A 17,887-nucleotide genomic window follows, 5' to 3' on the forward strand; every position below is an offset into this window, starting at 1 on the left:
AGGAAGGAAAGAAAATGGAGGGCAAAGAGATCAAAATAAGAAAGAAAAAAATTTAATGTTTACTAGAGAAAATATTCACACCAAGTCAGGCCAAACCCAGAAGGGCAGGGGCCAGTAGCCATCACCCAGATAGTCTCAGGCCCTGCCTCCAGGATGCCTCCATCCCAAATGTGGGCTCCCAGGAACTTGTCTTTGGGTTGGAGACCAGGAAGGCAGGACCCAGGACTCAGACTTAAGCAACTGCAAGCTCTGGGCACTTACATGGTCCATGGCACCACCTTCTGGACAAACAGAGCACCGCATCTATCCCCTGAAAGTTTACATTAGGGTGTAAACGTCCCTTTTCTCAGAGAAGGAAACTGAGGCTCTGAGAGATGCTGACTTCCAGAGATGGCCACTAGGCAAGTACAGCAGGCTTCCAGGTCCACGGGGGGCAGGTGAGGATGTCTGACTCCAAATGTGGCAGTCGAAGCCTCTCAGTCCTCAACAATCCAGCCCAGCCCTGAAACAAAACCAGATGCAGAGCATGTGCTGAGAGGCACAGTTAGAGGACGTGCTTTGGCCCACACAGCTGGGGTGTGGGGTCCTGGCTCTGATGGTTATGAGCCTTCTTTCTTTAATTTAGCTGTGGTTCATAGACCCTGGCACCACTGGGCCAGACACTGGGACACAGCAGCAGGATGCATGTGACTCCAGCTCTCGGGGTGCTCCACTGGTGCAGGAGGATAGCAAATATATAAACAGTTAAATTTAGATAAAATCACAAAGTGGCCGACATACTCCATCCCACCTTTGGCTTCCTGAGCAGCCCCTGACACAATCCTCACCAAGGGACCATATCCAAGTCAGCTCCATTTGACAGATGAAGAAACTGAGGCTCAGAGGGAGCAGAGAACCAGGAGTTCAAGAGACTCATCAGCCACAGGGGTTCACCCACCTCTCAATGCTCTGTTGGTCAGCACAGCAACTCCTGGTCACCAGTTCCTCCCTCAGCTGACATCGCCGTGGCAACTCCAGAGCGGAAGATCCAGAGCAAAGAGGCCAGCACTGGCCAGGCTCACCTGGACAGGGCCATCTTAGAGCCGAGCAGGTCAGGTGAAGGAGTGTGCTGGCACTTAGCCTAAAGGCAGTGGCCACTCCTCAGCTCCAGTCAACAGGTGACCAGGCAGGACACATGGTCCCACAAGGACCACTAGGACCAGAGTGTCTGAATTTTCAAGACAAACCCCAAATCACAATTTGGAAATGAAATATGCTGGTTTTTAAGAATGAATGTCTTAAGTCAAAATTATAAAAACACCACATCAGGAAAACAAAAACAAAACCCACATCTATTTCCAAGTTTCAGCCCTCGAGCGGCCAGTTTGAGCCCTCCTGTCTTTAATAAAACACCCCCTTGCTTGAGCAGCCCTTCATGCTTCACCTTGTGCTGAAAGCCCTTCCAGAGAAAGAAACAGCTCCTGGCATTCACCCCATTTGCTGATGCAGCTTGGTGTGTGGGAAGGGATGTGATGGCTCCAGGCTGCAGAGACCCCACTTCTCAGCTCCAACCACAGCCACCCCTGTCCTTCACTGCAGGAAAATCCACTTTTCTCCTCAAAGGCCCTCGGGGTGCAGAACAGGCAGACACTTCTGCTTCCTATAAAAGTGACAGCCTGGAGGAAGGTATTGAATCCTCCCTGTTGATCCCAAATATAGATTGATTCGATTTTCCCTGGATCCAAACACTGGCTTCACATAACCCAAGTAATCAGTCCATCACCGTGCCTGAAATCCCACCAGGATTCCCTCCTGCCTATTACAGTATTGAGTCTTCTGAAACCTCTAATTGAAAGACACAGTGGTCTCTCTCGGGACGGGACCCAATCTGGGCCTGAAGAAAATGGTCTCTGGGACAGGGAGTCTGCACGGAAAAGAGATGAAAGAGAAGGGGCTTTGGTCTGAAATGGCAGGACTCGGGGGAGTCCGAAGCGTGGCCATGACGGAGGTTGGGGGGTCTTCAAGAGGAGGACGCCCCCCATGGAAGCCTTTCACGGAGGGGTTTTCCAAAGTGTGGGAAAAGAGGGAAAGAAAGGAAGAAGGGGAAGAGGCAAAGGCAGGGAAAGGGCGAAGGAGGGAAGCAAGGAGGTAGGGAGGAAGATGGAGGGAGAGGAAGGCTTCGGGCAGGCTAGCAAGACACGTCTGGAGGCCAATTCGGCCCCGGGAATGAGATTCCTCTGCCTGAGCAGACAGAGCCAAGAAGCTTCTTAAAGTTGGCCAGGACCTGAAACCCCACGCACAGCCTGCACCATGTAGACCCTGGGTCCTAGTGCGCAGGCACCACGTCTGCACAGGCGTCTGTTCTGATTGGTCTGTTTGTGGCCAGCGTGGATTCTGATTGGGCAGGAACCGGCCGATCCACGAGTAGAGTCCTCAGAACTGAACTCTCGCGGGATCCCAGGTCGCAGACTGAATGGACTTGGCAGGTGGGGGCAGAGGAAGGCTCACTCCTCAGACCCGCCCTGATGCTTGAGCACCTGTGAGACAGGGAACCTGCCTGACACCCAGAAGGAGGGAAGGAAATGCCTGGAAAAAGTCATTTTTCCACCATTACAGTGAAATGGGTACTGAGAATCCAAGGTAAAGGTGAAATACAATATAAAATGGTAATTTTCCTGGCACCCCTGAGGTGCGGGCCCAACCTGCAATCTCGGGCAGTCCCACTCCCTTGCAGGGAGTATATATATTTCTCCTCGTTTTAGAGGAGGAAACTGAAATTCAAAGTACTAACTCACTAAGTAGGGGTCGCCGCCTCGAGGACCCTGACGGAATCAATGGGAAGCATCATCAAAGCCATTGTCCATGCTTCCTGTGACACTGGCCTGCAGAACCACCCCCACCAGGGTCGGCCCCAAAGGAACCCACCAAGGATCACGATCTTTGTATTATAAACCAATTTTTAATAATAAAAAATCTATCATGAATTGAATGAGATCTGTACATTTTAAAGTAAACCAGTGCATGTGCACACACCCTTGCCCTCAGGGAGGGGCCCCTCTGGGTTTCCACCAGGGGCTCAAGCAGGTCCTCCTCTGTATCAGCACCACCGCTGTCTGGCAACAAGCCTACCTCTTGCAACCTGGTGTAGGGAGGCAGGAGAGGGAAGGGGGGCCCCTGGGGTGAAGGAGGCCAAGATGCTGGTGGGACTTCAAACTTCAGGGCCGTCAGGAAACCCACACCAGATCTCACCCATCTGCACCAGGGGTAGAAAGACTCCTCCCTTCTTTCTCAGCTATGACATTTCCCTGCTGGCATACAGGAGCTGGAGGGGACAAACTGCTGGGGGTTGAGGAGGCAGGGGAGAGGGAAGGGTCCTGGTGCAGGTCCCTGTGCCCAGGAGGCGGGCAGGGTGGCTTTCTGTCTCTCTGGCTGGCTGACAAGTCCCAAAGGCCCTGCTCTGAGTTAACATAAAAAAAAATAATAATAATAAATGACAGAAATCACCACTCAGTGTTTCCCAGAGGCCCTCCTACCCGTAGAAAACAGACAGCCTCCCCCAGGGATAGTTTGACCCCTTCCAGCCCCCAGGCCTGGCCCCGTCGCCTCTCAAACTCCGGTAGCCAGTCATTCAGAGAGAACAAAGGAATGAACCTGATACTGACCAACCGCTGGAGAACTGAAGGCAGGTGGGAAAGGAATCCTAATCCATACTTATAAGCCGTATCTTACAACCCCAGCAGTAAAAAAGATGATACTGACATTTTTTGAATTTTCAATAATTTAGTTTTTCTTTTTCTTTTTTTTTTTTTTAGTAGAACTGGAAAGAGTTGTCAATACTACCTTAGGTTGGTCCCCTGTTAGACAATATAGCTTTCTCTGAAATTTAAAATGTCAAATATATCATCACACAACCTGGAAAAAAAAAAAGTTCTCGACAACAACATAAAAACACCAAAATAAACTGTAGAGAGTTCACGCCATATAAATAAAGTCAGAGCAAATCTCGTGCCCAGGGCCGATGGCTCCGGTTCGATGGCGCCAATGTCAGAGGCCAGTGTGGCTTTCCACTGTTCTCCTGGTAACAGAGGTTGTGCCCTGTCCCTCCATCTTTTCTGGCAGAGGTCTAGCTTTTCCGAGTCCACCGAGCAGGTTAGTACAGGGTTGGGGGGGTCTGGAAGTGGGGCAGTGGGGGGGGGATGGAGACGCGTGTGGTCACCTGGAATGTGGACTTAGACGGAAACCAGGAGTTTCCAAAGTGCAGGTTGAGCCACTCCGAAGGGGCTGGGGCTGCAGGCCTTCAGCTGCAGTGCCCATGACTTCTTCCCTGTGTCCTGGGGACCTGTGGGCAGGAGCCCAGCCCCGGCGGCACCCAGCAGTTCTGTGGTCCCCAGCACCCCTCAGGCTTCTGGCAGAAGTGTGGAGGACGTGCCGGCCTAGGCCCGATCAGCCAGCTCATCCAAGGCGGAGGCACCGCTTATCCTCACAGGAGGTGATGGAGGCGGCCTCGGGCCAGCTCCGGAGAAGGAAGCATGGCCCCCGCGTCCTCCCCAATCCCAGCTCCAGAGAGTGCAGCCGAGCACCAGGCATCTCGGTGCTTAGAGGTCTCCATCCACGGGTGGCTGGCAGAGGCGGTAGAGCCTGGTGAGTGGAGGTGCAGAAGGTGAGAAGCGGCTGGAAGGCCAAGGCCAAGGCCAAACGTTATTTCAACATGTGACGCACGGGAACGTGGGATCCCCGCCCAGAACACAAAACTCAACAGGTGCAAAAAAAGACTCAGGGTGAAAAATTACTGATGCTACTCATGCTTTCCCCTAGCGGCCGGTCCCCTCCCCACAGGAGTCTCTGCTCCCTCCAGCATGGCAAGGGGTTTACCAACATAGATGTGTGTGTGTGTGCACGTCTGTGGGTAAGATGTGTGTGTGGGTGTGTGTTTACACCTGTGGGGGTGTGTGCATTTTTCTACACTAATGGTGCAGAGCAGACCCAGCACACTGCCCTTGGAGTCTGGCACTCAGTGTATCGTGGGCGCCCCCCCAACACACACAGCAAGTGGGGAGCTGCCTTGGTTTTCTTTCTGCATTGGGAGGATTCTGAGCTCCACCCATGACAAGGAGAAGCCACTGATGGGTGTCAAGCAGGAGAAATGTCAGATCTGCTGTGTGGGGAATGACGGCAGGGGGCCCAGCCAGGAGGCCGTTGCGGTGACATACACCAGACAGGGAAGCAAGGCGGCAGAGTGGTCAGGAGCATGCCCTGGGCCTAGGCCGCCCGGGGTTCAGATGCTCAGCTCAGCCGTTTGCTAGCTGTGTGACCTCAGACAAGATACTTAACCTCTCTGGGCCTCAGTGTCCCCAGCTGCCAACTGGGGATAACAGCAAATGAGTTACTCGAAGAGGTTGCATCGGTGCTTGGAGCAGGAAAAGCGACATATAAAAATATTGTTAAAAACAAGGACTGAGAGAGCACATGCAGAAACCAGTGAAGCACATGTAAGATCTGGGTGAGGGCCTGTGTTGCTCCAACATGGCCTCTGGTGTTGAGAATGTCCTGTGGTGATGTGAGATGCTACTCTCGGGGGGCTGAGTGAAAGATGCACGGAAACTCTCTGTACTATTCTTGCAACTCCTTGTGAGTAAACTATTTCAAAATAAAAAGTTACTTAAAAACCGTGGGCAGATGTTGACAGCAGAGCAGGGCAGTGTGCATGGAGAGAGAAGATGCATCGAAGTGAGTTACCCCCAGGAGAAGGGGCCACATGTGGTTCCGTGAGAAGGCCTGGCATCAACCTGGAGACGAGGGGTGTGAGGACAGGAGGAGGCGAGCGAGCTGAGCGCCTGAGGGCAGCGGGCAGCAGAGGAAGGGCAGTGGGGGCGGGGGGGCGCATGAATCGCTGGCCCACGGGCTCACTTTGGGGGCTCTGTCTCACTTTCCTAGCCAAAGTGGGAGCCCTGGGAGCCAACAGCCTGAGCCGTCTTTGTTGTTTCCCAAAGTTGGTCCCTGGTCCCCGTAAAGGAGAGGTGAAGCCCCATCTGAAGATGAGGGGGCCTGCCTGGGGAGGGGCCGGGAGTAGGATGCTGGGGGTCTGGTCCCAACTTCAGGGAAGGGAGGAGGGGGAAGGGCATAGGGGGAGGGGTGTCACTCACCGAGGTGCACCCTGGGGCATCTGGTCCTTGACGCGGAGGTTTTTGGCCAGAATCTCCACCCTGGGGCCCTGGGAAGAAAGAACTGTGAGGCCGGGGTGGCCTCTGCCAGGGGTCCAGGGCGCTTGCGGAAGCATAGGGGGGTGGGCTGGGCTGGGGAGGGGATAACGGGAGGCCCCCGATGCTGAAATCCTCATCCCCTCCAGGAGGAGAGATGGCCCCTCATCCCGCCCGGCTGTGAGCCCCTCGCCCCCAGCCCGCGGTGCCCAGGCCTGCACACCCCTGGGGGCGGCCCCCACCTGCTTCCGCATGATGTCTGTGGCCTGCATGATGCACTTGGGCAGCAGCCCGTGGCTCCGAGCCAGGATGGCCGCCTGCTCCAGGGAGAGGCTCAGGGTGCTCCTGCAGGGGGCAGGGGCGGCAAGAGGGGCAGCAGATGAGATGGGGGGACTTCCTGCCCCCCACAGCCTCCACAACCGCACACGTCCAGGAACCCCCAGCCACCTCAGCTGTCACAGCCTGGCAGCCCCCAGGCCTCATGTCCTGCTGCTGGACTCACAGGCCGTCCGTGTCTTCCCTGCGAGAGGCCCCGACCACCACCACCCTGGCCTCTCCCTGTCCCTGCGCCCAGCCAGTCCTCCTCTGGGTGGCCATGGCTCCCGCAAACAGTAGGCCTGTTACTGCCTCACTCTCTGCATCCTCTAACCCGTCACTGCCACTCCCGCCTGTTTCCTTCTCTGGGACACTCCCAGTGCCCAGCCCCGACGCGGTGCTCAGTCCGTATTTGGTGAAGGAATGAATGGAGGGACTCAGCGCCTCACGGCTTGTCAGTGGGGCTGAGACGACACACTGTTCATCCCTCTCATCGTTCTGATGAACAGTTTGAGAACACGGGCTCTGCAGCCAGACCTCTTGGATTCAAATCTCATCCATGTAACGACTCTGTGACCCCCAGCAGGTGAGTTAACCTCTCTGGGCCCGATGCCCTAACTGTAAGACAGATAATAACCGTGCCCGCTGCTTTGGTCCAGAGCAGGGCCATCCTGTGCTCTGCAGACACTCAGCCGCGTCCCTGGCCTCTCATCACCAGATGCCAGTAGTACTTCCCTCCCCCTAGCTGCGACAACACTGCCAGGTGTCCCCCTGGGGGGCAGAATGGCCCTCAGCTGCAAAACCCCGGGAAGGGGCCCTGCCTCGCCAGCCTGCTGTGAGGGGAAAGGAGTCAACTGTGTGGAACCAACACCGACGCCCAGGACAGTGAGCACGCCCAACACACGGCCGAGGAGCACCTGCTCGGGCCAGGCACTGTTCTAGCTGCCTGGGGCCGGCAGACAACAGAACAGGCCCCTGGCCTCCCAGGCCCCGGGTGGTGGCAGAGAGAAAACGCATACCCAGTGAAGTATGCCGTCTGCGGGATGGTGACGCGGGCGGCTAGGACCTGAACGGCGCAGGGGAGGGTGTTGCGGTGGAGAGGTGGTGCATTTTAAATAGGGGGTCAGAGAAGGCCTTGCAGAGCAGGGGACATCCATCCCCTGGGACGAGCAGCAGGGACAAAGGACAGAAGTGGGAGAGGGTCCGGTTCCGCCCCATCAAGATAAGCAGTTGCTACCACTCCTGGTGGATGGAAGCTCGGGCAGAACCAGGCTGCACAGGCTCATTCACACCAACCAGCGTGAGAGACGCAGAAAGTTCGGCAGCCCTCTTGTGACCACCTGCTCCCCAGGTCCCATCTCACAGCAGACAAACTGAAGCTGGGAGGGGGCCACGGCCTTGTCTGGGCTCTCCTGGCATTGTCAAACCAGGATTCACGCCCGGCCTCCTGCCTCCTGCCCTGGACTGCCAACCACCCAGGAGCCAGCCTGGCCTGGGCTCCGCTCACCTCTGCATGCCCGTGCGGCACATGGCGATCTGGCAGGCCCCCAGGCGGTAGCAGAGCTCGGAGGAGATGGGGATGAGGCCGGCGCCCAAGCTCCCTGAGGCGCCAGGCTTGGGGTGGACAAAGGACTTCATGAGGCGGCAGAGCTCGTCCAGGGCGTTGATGGGGCGGATCAGCTGCGAGACACACACATCCGGACGGTGGGACGGTCAGAGGCGGCCCCCCACACCTTCTTCCCAGTCATCACCTCCAATCCAGATGTTACAGCGGCTCAGCTCTCTGGGGTGACAGCCCACAACCCACATGGGGAACTATTCACAACTCCTGCGGCTGCCCCCAAGCTGGCATTTGGTGCTCATGATGTATTTTAGGCTTACCCTTCCCATCTAACCCTCCTCACCCGCGCAGGTGTGCCCACGAAGACGCCTGAGCCAGTGCCCCGCCCTGTCCCCTCCAAATAGCACTACCTCCCCAGGAACAGCCTCCCTCTGCCCCCCTTTCCTGCATCACCTGTGCTGCACGAAACGCTGGCTCACTAGGGCTTCCTGTGTCATCTTAAGACTCCGCCAGCCAGAATGCCAACTCCCTAAGGGCCGTGCCCACCCCTCCTTCCAGAACCCCCAGGCTCACGGTCCTGAGCCCAGGAGCCCGAAACCCCTGTCAAATTTGAGGCCTGATGGAGCCTGGAAGACTCAAGGGAGACACAGCCCCCGAAGGCCCTGGGCAGGAATGTGGCCCAGACAGCCAGAGCTTTCCACTGCTCGAGAAAAGCTAGAAGCCTCTGCTCTACGGGAAATCTTTTGACTTTCAAATGCTGACAACAAATTGGAAACAAACGAAAGAACACTGCATGGCTGCATCAGGTATGGGGCTCCAGCCTCAGAGAGATGCTGCCATGAACAAGGGGAGGTGGGAATTCTACGGAATTCCAGAGAGGATGGGGAGGAAGCTGGGGTTGCTGGAAGGGGGTGGAAGTTATCCCAGGAGACTTCCTGGAGGTGGGACTGTGGAGGCTTCTTGGCCAGGATTCTGGCTGGGGTGCGACCCTGGGCCCTGCCTGACCCTTCGAAGCCCCAGCCCTGGGCGAGCCAAGGGGGCACACCTGGTCTATCTTCACCGCCGTGGTGCTGGCGTCCGTGGGCAGGTTAGACCGTTCCAGGTAAAAGGCCCTAAGAGAGAAGGATGGGGGTGAAGGTGGGACCCCCATGCTCACCCCCCTCGCAGCCCCTGCCCTGCTGCAGCCGCAGCCCCTCCGCCCTCCAACACCTCAAGGAAAGAATCACAGCTCTCCAAGCCCAGAGTCCCCGTCCCTCCAGTGGCCCCAGGGAAAGAAGAAAGGGTGTCCCCATCCCCCAGGGTCCCCCCTCACCAGACTGCCCATCAGAATCTCTCTCCCAATCTCCCTCTAGTCTCCTTTAAGCACCTTCATCACTGGGCACCTTACACCCCCCTGCTCACTGGTTTACTGTTTGTCTCCCCCTCTAGAAGAGCACCCAGCCAACTATCCAGTAAAGGGCCAAGCAGTAAATATTTCAGGCTGAGTGGACCAGTCTCTGTGGAGATGCTACTCAGCTCTGCCGTTGTAGCCTAAAAGCAGCCGTAAGATGATACCTACACGGATGCACATGGCTGTGTGCTAATAAAACTTAACTGACAAAACAGAGGGCGGGCCAGACCGCAGCTGCTCTAGAATCTGTGCTCCATGAGAAGTCTGTCACTGCTGACTCCCAAGCAGGCACTCAGAACGGAGCCTGGCCCCAGAAGGTCTCGACTGACAGGTGCCGAATAAAGGGAGGGCTAAAGGCTGTGTTTGGAACATTCAACAAACGACATGGAACAGACTGATGGCATCGGTCAATCCAAAGAGATGCCAGCAGTAACGCTATAGTTGGAGGTGTTCCCCGAACAGACGAATGAAAGCCCATTCCCCCATTTCCAGGGGGTGAAGCTGGGCCTCAAGGTGGCAAAGCCCCTACTGCACCTGGAAGCCAGGTCTCCTAACTCTCAGCCGACCTTCACGGAGGGAGAAGGTGGGACAGAAGTAGGGAGGGGCTGGGTGGGGGCTCCTCGGAGCTGCTTCCTTGGCCTCCTCCTGCGGACGTGGCACCTACTCTCCTCTTCTCTCTGGGGGTCTCCTCTGAGCAGGGCCAAGGCCCTGGGGCCACACCCCTCACTCGCAGGCTCAGGAATCCCAGCCCCATGAAGAATGTAACAAGCATCTCTTCCCAGCTGGAAGGACCTGCTTTGAAGCCAAGCAGACTCAGTTCAAAGCTCAGCTCAGCCACTCTTGCTGTGTGACTGGGGCAAGCTGGGTGTGCTTTCTGGGCCTCAGTTTCCTCATCTGCAAAGTGGGTTAGAATGGCTGCCAGTGACTGTTGTGAGAATCTGATGAGCTTATGTAGGCAGAGGGCCTGGCACGCAGTAGGTGCTCAGGAAAGGGCGTTTGGCCCGCCTCTGTACCCGGGACCTCAATGGTGCCTTACACACTAATGACTCGTCCTCATCAGTGTCCAGAAGCCCATCCCCTACATGCAGCCCACACACATACCTGAGTTTGCGGTAATACTGCTGAACCTTCTCCAAGGACTGGGCGTTGATCTCCTGCTGCAAGTCTTCCACAGCCTGGCTGCCTGGAGGAGGCGGCCCCTCCACGTTCTCCAGAGCTGTGAAGGAAGGAGAGCCGGGCAGGCGCTTGGCTCCCGCGTCCCCCATGGGCCCCACTCAGCACCCGCTGCTCACCTTTCGTGAAGAGCACGGTGTGCAGCCTCAGGCTGGCCCCGCTCTCCAGGCGGGCGGGCAGCTTGGAGAAGTGGTAGCTGTCAAGGTAGAGGACGACCTTGAGCGCCTGCCGGCTGCCCTCGATGTGGTAGAAGACGTTGGTGTCTATGGGGGGACATGGTGGGGCAGGGGTCTCACCATTGAGGCTGGAGAGGGCCCCCGTCCCTCCCTTGCGAGGGCAGACCTTCCTTCAGGCCTCCAGTGTGATGTCCCGGGACCTCCTTGTCAGCTCAGCCCACCCTCTGGGGCACTGCCCACAGCCCCCCCTCCCAGGTCAGGAGAGCAGCCTCTGACCCCCGTTCACCTCCCTCAACAGGTCCCTTCTCACGGCTTAACTCCTAGACCTGACGTGGATTCTGCCATCCTGGGGATGTCATCTATGTTGGTCTTCAGAGCCCCACTGGTGCTCCCTGTACCCCTCACCTGGTAGCCCAGGGCCTCTACCTGGCAAAATCTGCCCTTAAACAGCATCTGCATTTTATTTTCATCCACCCTTATGGAAGGCATGTCGCTACCAACTGATCCTGCACCCACAGCAGACATCACTAATCGATAATTCTCTGGGAGCCCAACTTGGCCTCTAGACAGGCAGCCACTGCCAACCAACTCCATTTGGTATCCAAATGAAACCCATTGTCCTTGTAGGCCCTACAAATCCTCAACAGGGTTATATAGCTTCTAAGGAGATGAAAACTGGCTCTCGGGGGAAAGGCAAAAAAACCCTTACTCTTTTTATATATAAAGCAGAGATACACAAACAGTACATATACAGATATATAGTATATCCATGATATTAAAATTTCATAGGGGTGTGGCAATTGTGTAAAAATTGTCTAAACAGGCTCCTCAGGGAGGTGATAATAAAAAAAGAAAAAAAAAGTGGTTCTCAACAAGCATGCTTCAGTATCACCTTGTTAACAGAGATTTCTGGGCTCGACTTTCAGTTTCAGATTCAGCAGGTGTGGGATGGGCCCGAGAACCAGGTTTTCTAACAAGCTCCCAGGTGCTGCCAGTCTGGGGATCACACTCGGAACCACAGCTCTGGAACCAAGCCCAGTGGTTCTCAGTCCTGGGTTTTCCAGAATCCCAGAGCCCAGGATCCACCCCACAAACGGAATCCGAATCGCCAGGGCTGGGACTGGGATCGGGGCATATCTGAAAAGCTCCCCACTTAATTCTAGTGCAGCCAAGCTGAGACCCACTGGGCTGGACTGTGAACTCCAGGAGGGCAGAAACCACGGTCATATTTCTCTCACCTCCGAACCTAAAACTGAGCCTGACACATCTTATGTGCTCATAATTATGGGTATGTGGATAGATGGATGGGTGTGTGGGTGGATGGATGGGGGGTTGGATGGATGGGTTGGTGGAAGGATGGATGGGTGGGTGGATGGATGGAGTGAATGAGTAGCTGGATAAGTGGGTGGATGGATGATGGATGAGTAGATGGATTAGTGAGTGGGTGGGCAGATGGGGTGAATGGCTAGATGGATGGGTGAGCAGATGGGGTGAATGGCTAGATGGATGGGTGGGTGGGTGGATGAGTAGATGAATGGGTGGGTGAGTGAAAAGATGGGTGGAAGGGAAAGAGAAAGGAAAGAAGAAACTTAATTACGGTGTAAATTCTTAGCAAATCTTAGCACATCTTCATCCAAAGGCTGTCTCAGGAGTGTTCATGAGAACTGGGTCCTGGCTGTTACTCCCTTTTAAGTGCTACTGCTGATGGCTGAGTATATATAAAAAGAGCCTCTTTCTCCATGTAAGGTGGGAGCATGAGGTTTGAATGCACTGGGTCCCCGGTCAACCCTGGGCAGCTGGCCTGGCAGCAGGGGGAAGGGCAGGTGACCCCAGAGCAGGCCCTTCTACCCCAGAACGCTGACTCTCAGGGGGCCGGAGGAATCACTCACTGGCCACATAGTTCTCATCCAGCTGCTTAAAGGAGAAGGCGACATTGTCCAGCTCCGACAGGGTCACCCAGAGGTCCTCCAGCATGGTCCGCTCCTCCTTCTGCAGGAGGAAGACAGGGCGTGTCGGGCGCCAGCCCTGCCCGGGGCCCGCTCCAGGATGCTGGGACTCAGCTCTAGTCCGCGCATCCGCTGTGGCCCTACCTGGCATGAGGTCCTGTGCGGGGCTCTCCAGGGCTGGACGGGAGGTCGTGTTCACCACAGGCATGTCCCCCACCTCCCAGGTCAGGGCCCATCTCTGCTCTCCTGTGCGGGGAGCCCTCTTCCCTGGGCCATCCTGCCAACCCTGCTGAACCATTCAAACCTACCGGGCCCAGATAAATGCCCCCGTCTTTGTCCTCTACCTACCCCGGCAGCCCCGTCTCAGCTGCCCAGGCCCCCACCCTGCAAGGGCTTCTCGACTTCTCCCTCCCCGACCCTATTCACAGTGCATCGCCACCCTCCACCCCACTCACCAAGGGTGGCAGGGACAAAACCAGAGATGCAGAGGGAGCGGGGCAGCCCGGGACAGACTGCCAGGGGTCCTCTGGGACTAACAAGTTATCTTTTAAAAACTTACCTCAAATGCTATTACTCACCTGCCTCAAAGCCTCTGAACCACTACCCGCCTCTGCGCCCAGAATCAAGTCCCAGGCCCTGCAGATGTAGCCCTGACCCCCGGGCCTGCTCCCCTCCAGCCATGCTGGCCTCTGCTCAGGACCTCTGCACGCGCTGTTCCCTCTGCCTGGCACACTCTTCCTCAGACCATTTACCAAGCTAATGGTCTTTGTACTCAGGTCTCAGCTTCGAAGCTGCCTCTCTGTCACCCCCTCAGAGAAGCCATCTCTGACCATTTAAATCCAAAGACACCCCATCAGCCTCTAAATCTTCTGCACAACCTCCCTTCTTTCCAGCTTTCCTCCCTCTTCCCCCAACAAGGAAGTCAGCTTCAGCCCCCGCACCCAGCTCAGGGCCCGCACATCCTGGAGTCGGTGAATTAACACACTGGGCCCAGTATCCTCATCTGAGAAGGGGGAAGTGAGGGCTGGGGCTTCCACGAACCAAGTGACGGGGGGGGGGGGGTCTCCACCAGGCAGGTGCCCATCTGCAACATCAGCCAGCAGAGGCTGCACCAAGGGCACACTGTCCCCACCTGCCCGCAGCTATGGCTTCCAGCCCGGCCCAGCCTGTTCCAAGAGGCTCAGGGCTGCAGAGGTGCGGGAAGCTCAGGCCTGGGCACACGGTGGCAAGGCAAAAAGCACAGAGCAAACACTGCTGCTGGCTGTATTTGTGGGGGGCACTGGCTCTGGGTAGCAGTGCCTAGAAAGCGCAGGGCCCAAAGGGACCCATCCTGATTCTGAGCCCTGAACAGGTAGGGCACTCGGAGCAAAAGAGGAGATGCAGAGAAAGCAGGGCAGCCTAGGGGCACTGGGCCTAGGGGCACACCTGGCTCCCTGGGCCTCAGTGTTCTCATCCTTAAAAACTGCGCAGGTGGTAAGCACCTGCCTTGGGGCCACTTCGAGGACTCCACGAGATGCTATAGGCACCGAGGAAGTACACCTGGATGATCACAGAAGCCTGCTCACTGGCCTCCCAGCTTCCCCACGTCACAGCCTGCAGGATCCTTTAAGTGTCAAAGTCAGATCCTGGACCTCCTCTGCTCAAAACCTGCCCCGGCTCCCACCCACTCAGAGTAACGGCCAAACTCCAACCACAGCCGGTGAGACCCGCACAGTCAGACCCCAGTGAGGACTCCCCTCCCTCCTCCCCTCCCCTGGCTCTGTTGCAGCCACAATGGGCACCTCACTGTGTCCCAAACACTGTGTGCAAGTTCCTGCCTCAGGGCCTTTGCAGCTGCTGCTCTGCCTGGAAGGCTCCTCCCCTGTGTCCTCCTGGCTCAGCCCTCCCCTCCTGCACTTAGGTCAGATGTCACCTTCTCAGGGAGGCCCTCACTGGCTGCCTTATGGAAACTTTCAACTGCCACCACCCCAGACCTTCTCATTCTCTTCCCAGCTTAATTTTTCCCCTTATCACTAAGTATGAGGGTTTCTCAACTGCAGCACTCTTGACACCTGGGGCAGGTAACTGTGCTGGGGGGCGGGCTGAGCATCCTGTGTGCTGCAGGGGGTTTAGCAGCATTCTTGGCTCTACACACCAGACACCAGTAGCCCCCGACCCCTTCCCGTAGTTGTGACAACCCAAAATGCCCCCAGACACTGCTGAGTGTCCCCAGGGGTAAAACTGTCCTGGTAACAACCACTGGTCTATACCATTCCTCTTCCTCACTTGCTTATGTCTGCCTCCCAAAACTAGGATATAAGACCACCTACAAAACCTCTCTGTTTTGTCCCTTGTTGGGTCCCCAGGGCCTGTAACAGTGGCGCTGGATAAATAACTGCTGAATGAATGAACTGGGTGAGCAAGCCCGCCCCCTCCCCTACTCACCACGGCTGGCGAGAGCAGGGACTGGCAGTGCAGGAGGACACCGGTGGCCGCCACCTGCTCCAGCCACTTGCGGCTGGCGTCCCGGCCGCTCTCCTCGTACTCGCCGTTGTTGTTGTAGCGGTAGCTCAGGGCTGCCAGCAGCTGCTCAGAGAAGGTACACACGGCGGCCACCAGGGCCTGGCAGAAGATGCTGTCCCTTCGCAGCTGCAGCTCTGTGTCTGTGGGCAGAGGGGGCAGGACCCCGCCGGGCAGGGCTCCTGTGACCTCAGGGCCCAGAAACGCCCCCTTTCCCAGACCCAACCACCTCTCTGGGGCCAACCTGCCAAAATTAATTCATCCCAGGCCCCAAGGCCAATTCCATAAACATCATCTCTCCAAAATCAAGCCAATTTGCTAAGAAACTCAACTCTGAATGACCCGTCTGCCTATTTAAAAAAAAAAAAAAAACTTGTAATTTTCCAAAGGCTCTCCCCAAACCCTGACCCTCAGCTGTTTCTCCATTTGTTAGGAAATTTCTCGGCCTTGCCTGAGAATGACAGTGATGCCAAGCTCCATGTTTTAGGAAATGCAGTTTACCGCTTCCTCTATTTTGACAACTACGTCTTCTTCCCGTCATGCCCTCCACCCCCACTTCCCTGCCGCCTGCTCGTGACATGATTTCCAGGACTGGCCAACTGGGGGCAGTCATTCAGGGTCCCAACCTCCTGGAAGGGATTATTTTCAATGACTGAATCTGGCCAGTGGGTTTTCAGACGATTCTGACCTCAATCCTATTCTAGCTGCTGCTTGTCTGAGAACTTCTGGAAGGAAAGGAGGGTCTGAAAACACCTCCAATGTTCCAAGACTGTCCTCGCCCACCATGAACCCCCCTGCTCCCCTCTGTCTGCTGGGGAGGAAGCCCCCAGCTGAGGGAAGAGCCTCCCTAATCAAGGGTGCACTATCCCGTGTCCCCGTCCCGATCGCCAAGGCCTGGGAGGCGGCAAGAGACATTGCTGCTGGCTCCGGGACCCTGAGACTGGTCCCCTGGACACAAGGGGAAGAAGTGAGGTCTAAGGAGTTCTTGGAGGAGCAAGAGGCCACCGTGTTGCCTCCCCCGTGCAGGCCCCAATGACCTCAGGAAGGTCAACCTTGGCCAGCAGAGGCCTCCCTGGGCTGCAGTCATGAGAGCCAGCAGCCGTGAGTGGGTGCACACCACAGGTGCCCTTCCAAAAGCCCTCACCTGTGCATTTCAGCAAGGCCAGGAGCAGCTGGTTCTTTCCATCTGGAAGGAGAAGGACCGAGAAGGGAGATGGGATGAGAGCAGTGAGCGGTGAGCAGGAGGGAACAGAGCTGGGCCCTCCCCACAGCCCTCGGGCTCTGACTCCTCAGTGGTGACAGTGGGTACACACAGTCATGCTCAAGAAGCTTTGATTGACGTTGGGCGGATTCCAGAAACCCCCAGACCTCCGGGGGATGGAAGCTCAACTGTGAGCTGCACCCCACCTGTTTACATACACCCGCCAAACGGGGACTGAAACCCACCCCTCCAACTCCTGGGCCAGAGCCCCCCTGTGCATGGGCACACACTGACACACCTATGTACATTCACGTGGGCGCCCACTCAGGCCACATACGTTCACACGCATGCTCAGTAGTCACATCCTACACGGCCAAGCCCTACCCGCGTGGAGACAAAGCTCACACCTGCCAGATGCAGGTCTCACATCCTGGTCTCCTTCCTTCAAATAAAGGCCCTTGGGCCCAGAAGGGGCTTAAAAGAAAAATCTGAAAGGCTTCTGGATTTGGCCTCTGGAAATACATTCTGTCCTGGGGAGGCGCCAAGACGCAGGGCTGGGTGTGGTGACAACAGCCACGTGCACTCACTGAGATTTACCAGCGCCAGGCAGGGCGCTAAGCATCTTCTTTGCATTGGCTCATTTAATTCTCACGAGAACCCTGAGGGGGGTAGCCTTGTGAACCCATGAAGAGACTGAGGCACAGAGAAGTCAAGGAACTTGCCAAGGTCACACAGCCAATAAGTGGGAGAGCTGGGGTTCCAGCACTGGCCATCTGGCTCCAGAGCCTATGCTCTTAACCAATGGCAGTTCTGGAAAATAGGACAGCTCAGGGCCAGCAAAGATGTCCCCTCCTACTCAGAGGGTGCTGTTCCTGGGGTCATGGCCTAGCTGACCTGGTTAAATGTCTCCCTGGCCTGGGTCCTTCTAACTCAGGAGTTCCAGGTTCAAATGCTGCCAAGGGCCAGGCAGGTAATGCAGAGCCCAGGCCGCAGGGCGTGGTGGGAACCACGCGGATTGGAAGGCACCCCTCCTCCACCTCAAGCTGGAGCCACCACTCAGCTCCAGCCAAGTGTGAATGTGGGATTGCGAGCCGGTTATCACCAGATCTTCTGATTGTTCGAGAATAGCCAGAAAGACAGGCTTTTATGTGGGATCTTGGATTATAAACGCTGGCAGCAGATTCTCATTTTTCAACACCGCAGCATCAAAAACCTAACTATGGGCCTGAGTCAGGACCTGTACCTCCACCCCCGCCCCCAACTTGTAACCTTGATAATGAACAAAAGAAATGAATGAAATCCACAATTTTTGGAAGGCCTCCCAGCCTCCTGACTCTGCAAGGAAGTCCCCAGCACCCCACATCCGTGGTTCCCGAACTGTCCCAGGCCCCGCCCAGGGCAGGACACGTCTGGGAGAGGGGCACTGGCTCGCGTCCTCTCACTGCACCTG

The 17,887-nt window shown here is 56.4% G+C and overlaps 1 protein-coding gene across 2 annotated transcripts in view; it reads right to left on the bottom strand.

Annotated features, from left to right (window-relative positions):
• Window positions 1-2,918: 2,918 nt before the first annotated feature.
• PREX1 (phosphatidylinositol-3,4,5-trisphosphate dependent Rac exchange factor 1) overlaps window positions 2,919-17,887 on the bottom strand; it is a 198,219-nt gene continuing 183,250 nt past the window's right edge. For both annotated transcript variants that reach the window (XM_021078040.2, XM_085004110.1), the window contains 10 exons: window positions 16,381-16,422; window positions 15,162-15,379; window positions 12,681-12,780; window positions 10,735-10,878; window positions 10,544-10,658; window positions 9,098-9,164; window positions 7,999-8,171; window positions 6,419-6,521; window positions 6,123-6,190; window positions 2,919-4,617 (listed from right to left, as the gene is read on the bottom strand). In XM_021078040.2, coding sequence (XP_020933699.2) covers window positions 4,575-4,617; window positions 6,123-6,190; window positions 6,419-6,521; window positions 7,999-8,171; window positions 9,098-9,164; window positions 10,544-10,658; window positions 10,735-10,878; window positions 12,681-12,780; window positions 15,162-15,379; window positions 16,381-16,422 — 1,073 coding nt within the window. In that variant the 3' untranslated portion in view covers window positions 2,919-4,574. The remainder of the gene's footprint in view (window positions 4,618-6,122; window positions 6,191-6,418; window positions 6,522-7,998; window positions 8,172-9,097; window positions 9,165-10,543; window positions 10,659-10,734; window positions 10,879-12,680; window positions 12,781-15,161; window positions 15,380-16,380; window positions 16,423-17,887) is intronic.

The sequence above is a fragment of the Sus scrofa genome, chromosome 17 (assembly GCF_054392235.1).
Source record: "Sus scrofa isolate SSC_HxYL_T2T_F1_AM1 chromosome 17, Sscrofa_HxYL_maternal_Yorkshire_Landrace_v2.0, whole genome shotgun sequence".
Classification (NCBI taxonomy): Eukaryota; Metazoa; Chordata; class Mammalia; order Artiodactyla; family Suidae; genus Sus; species Sus scrofa.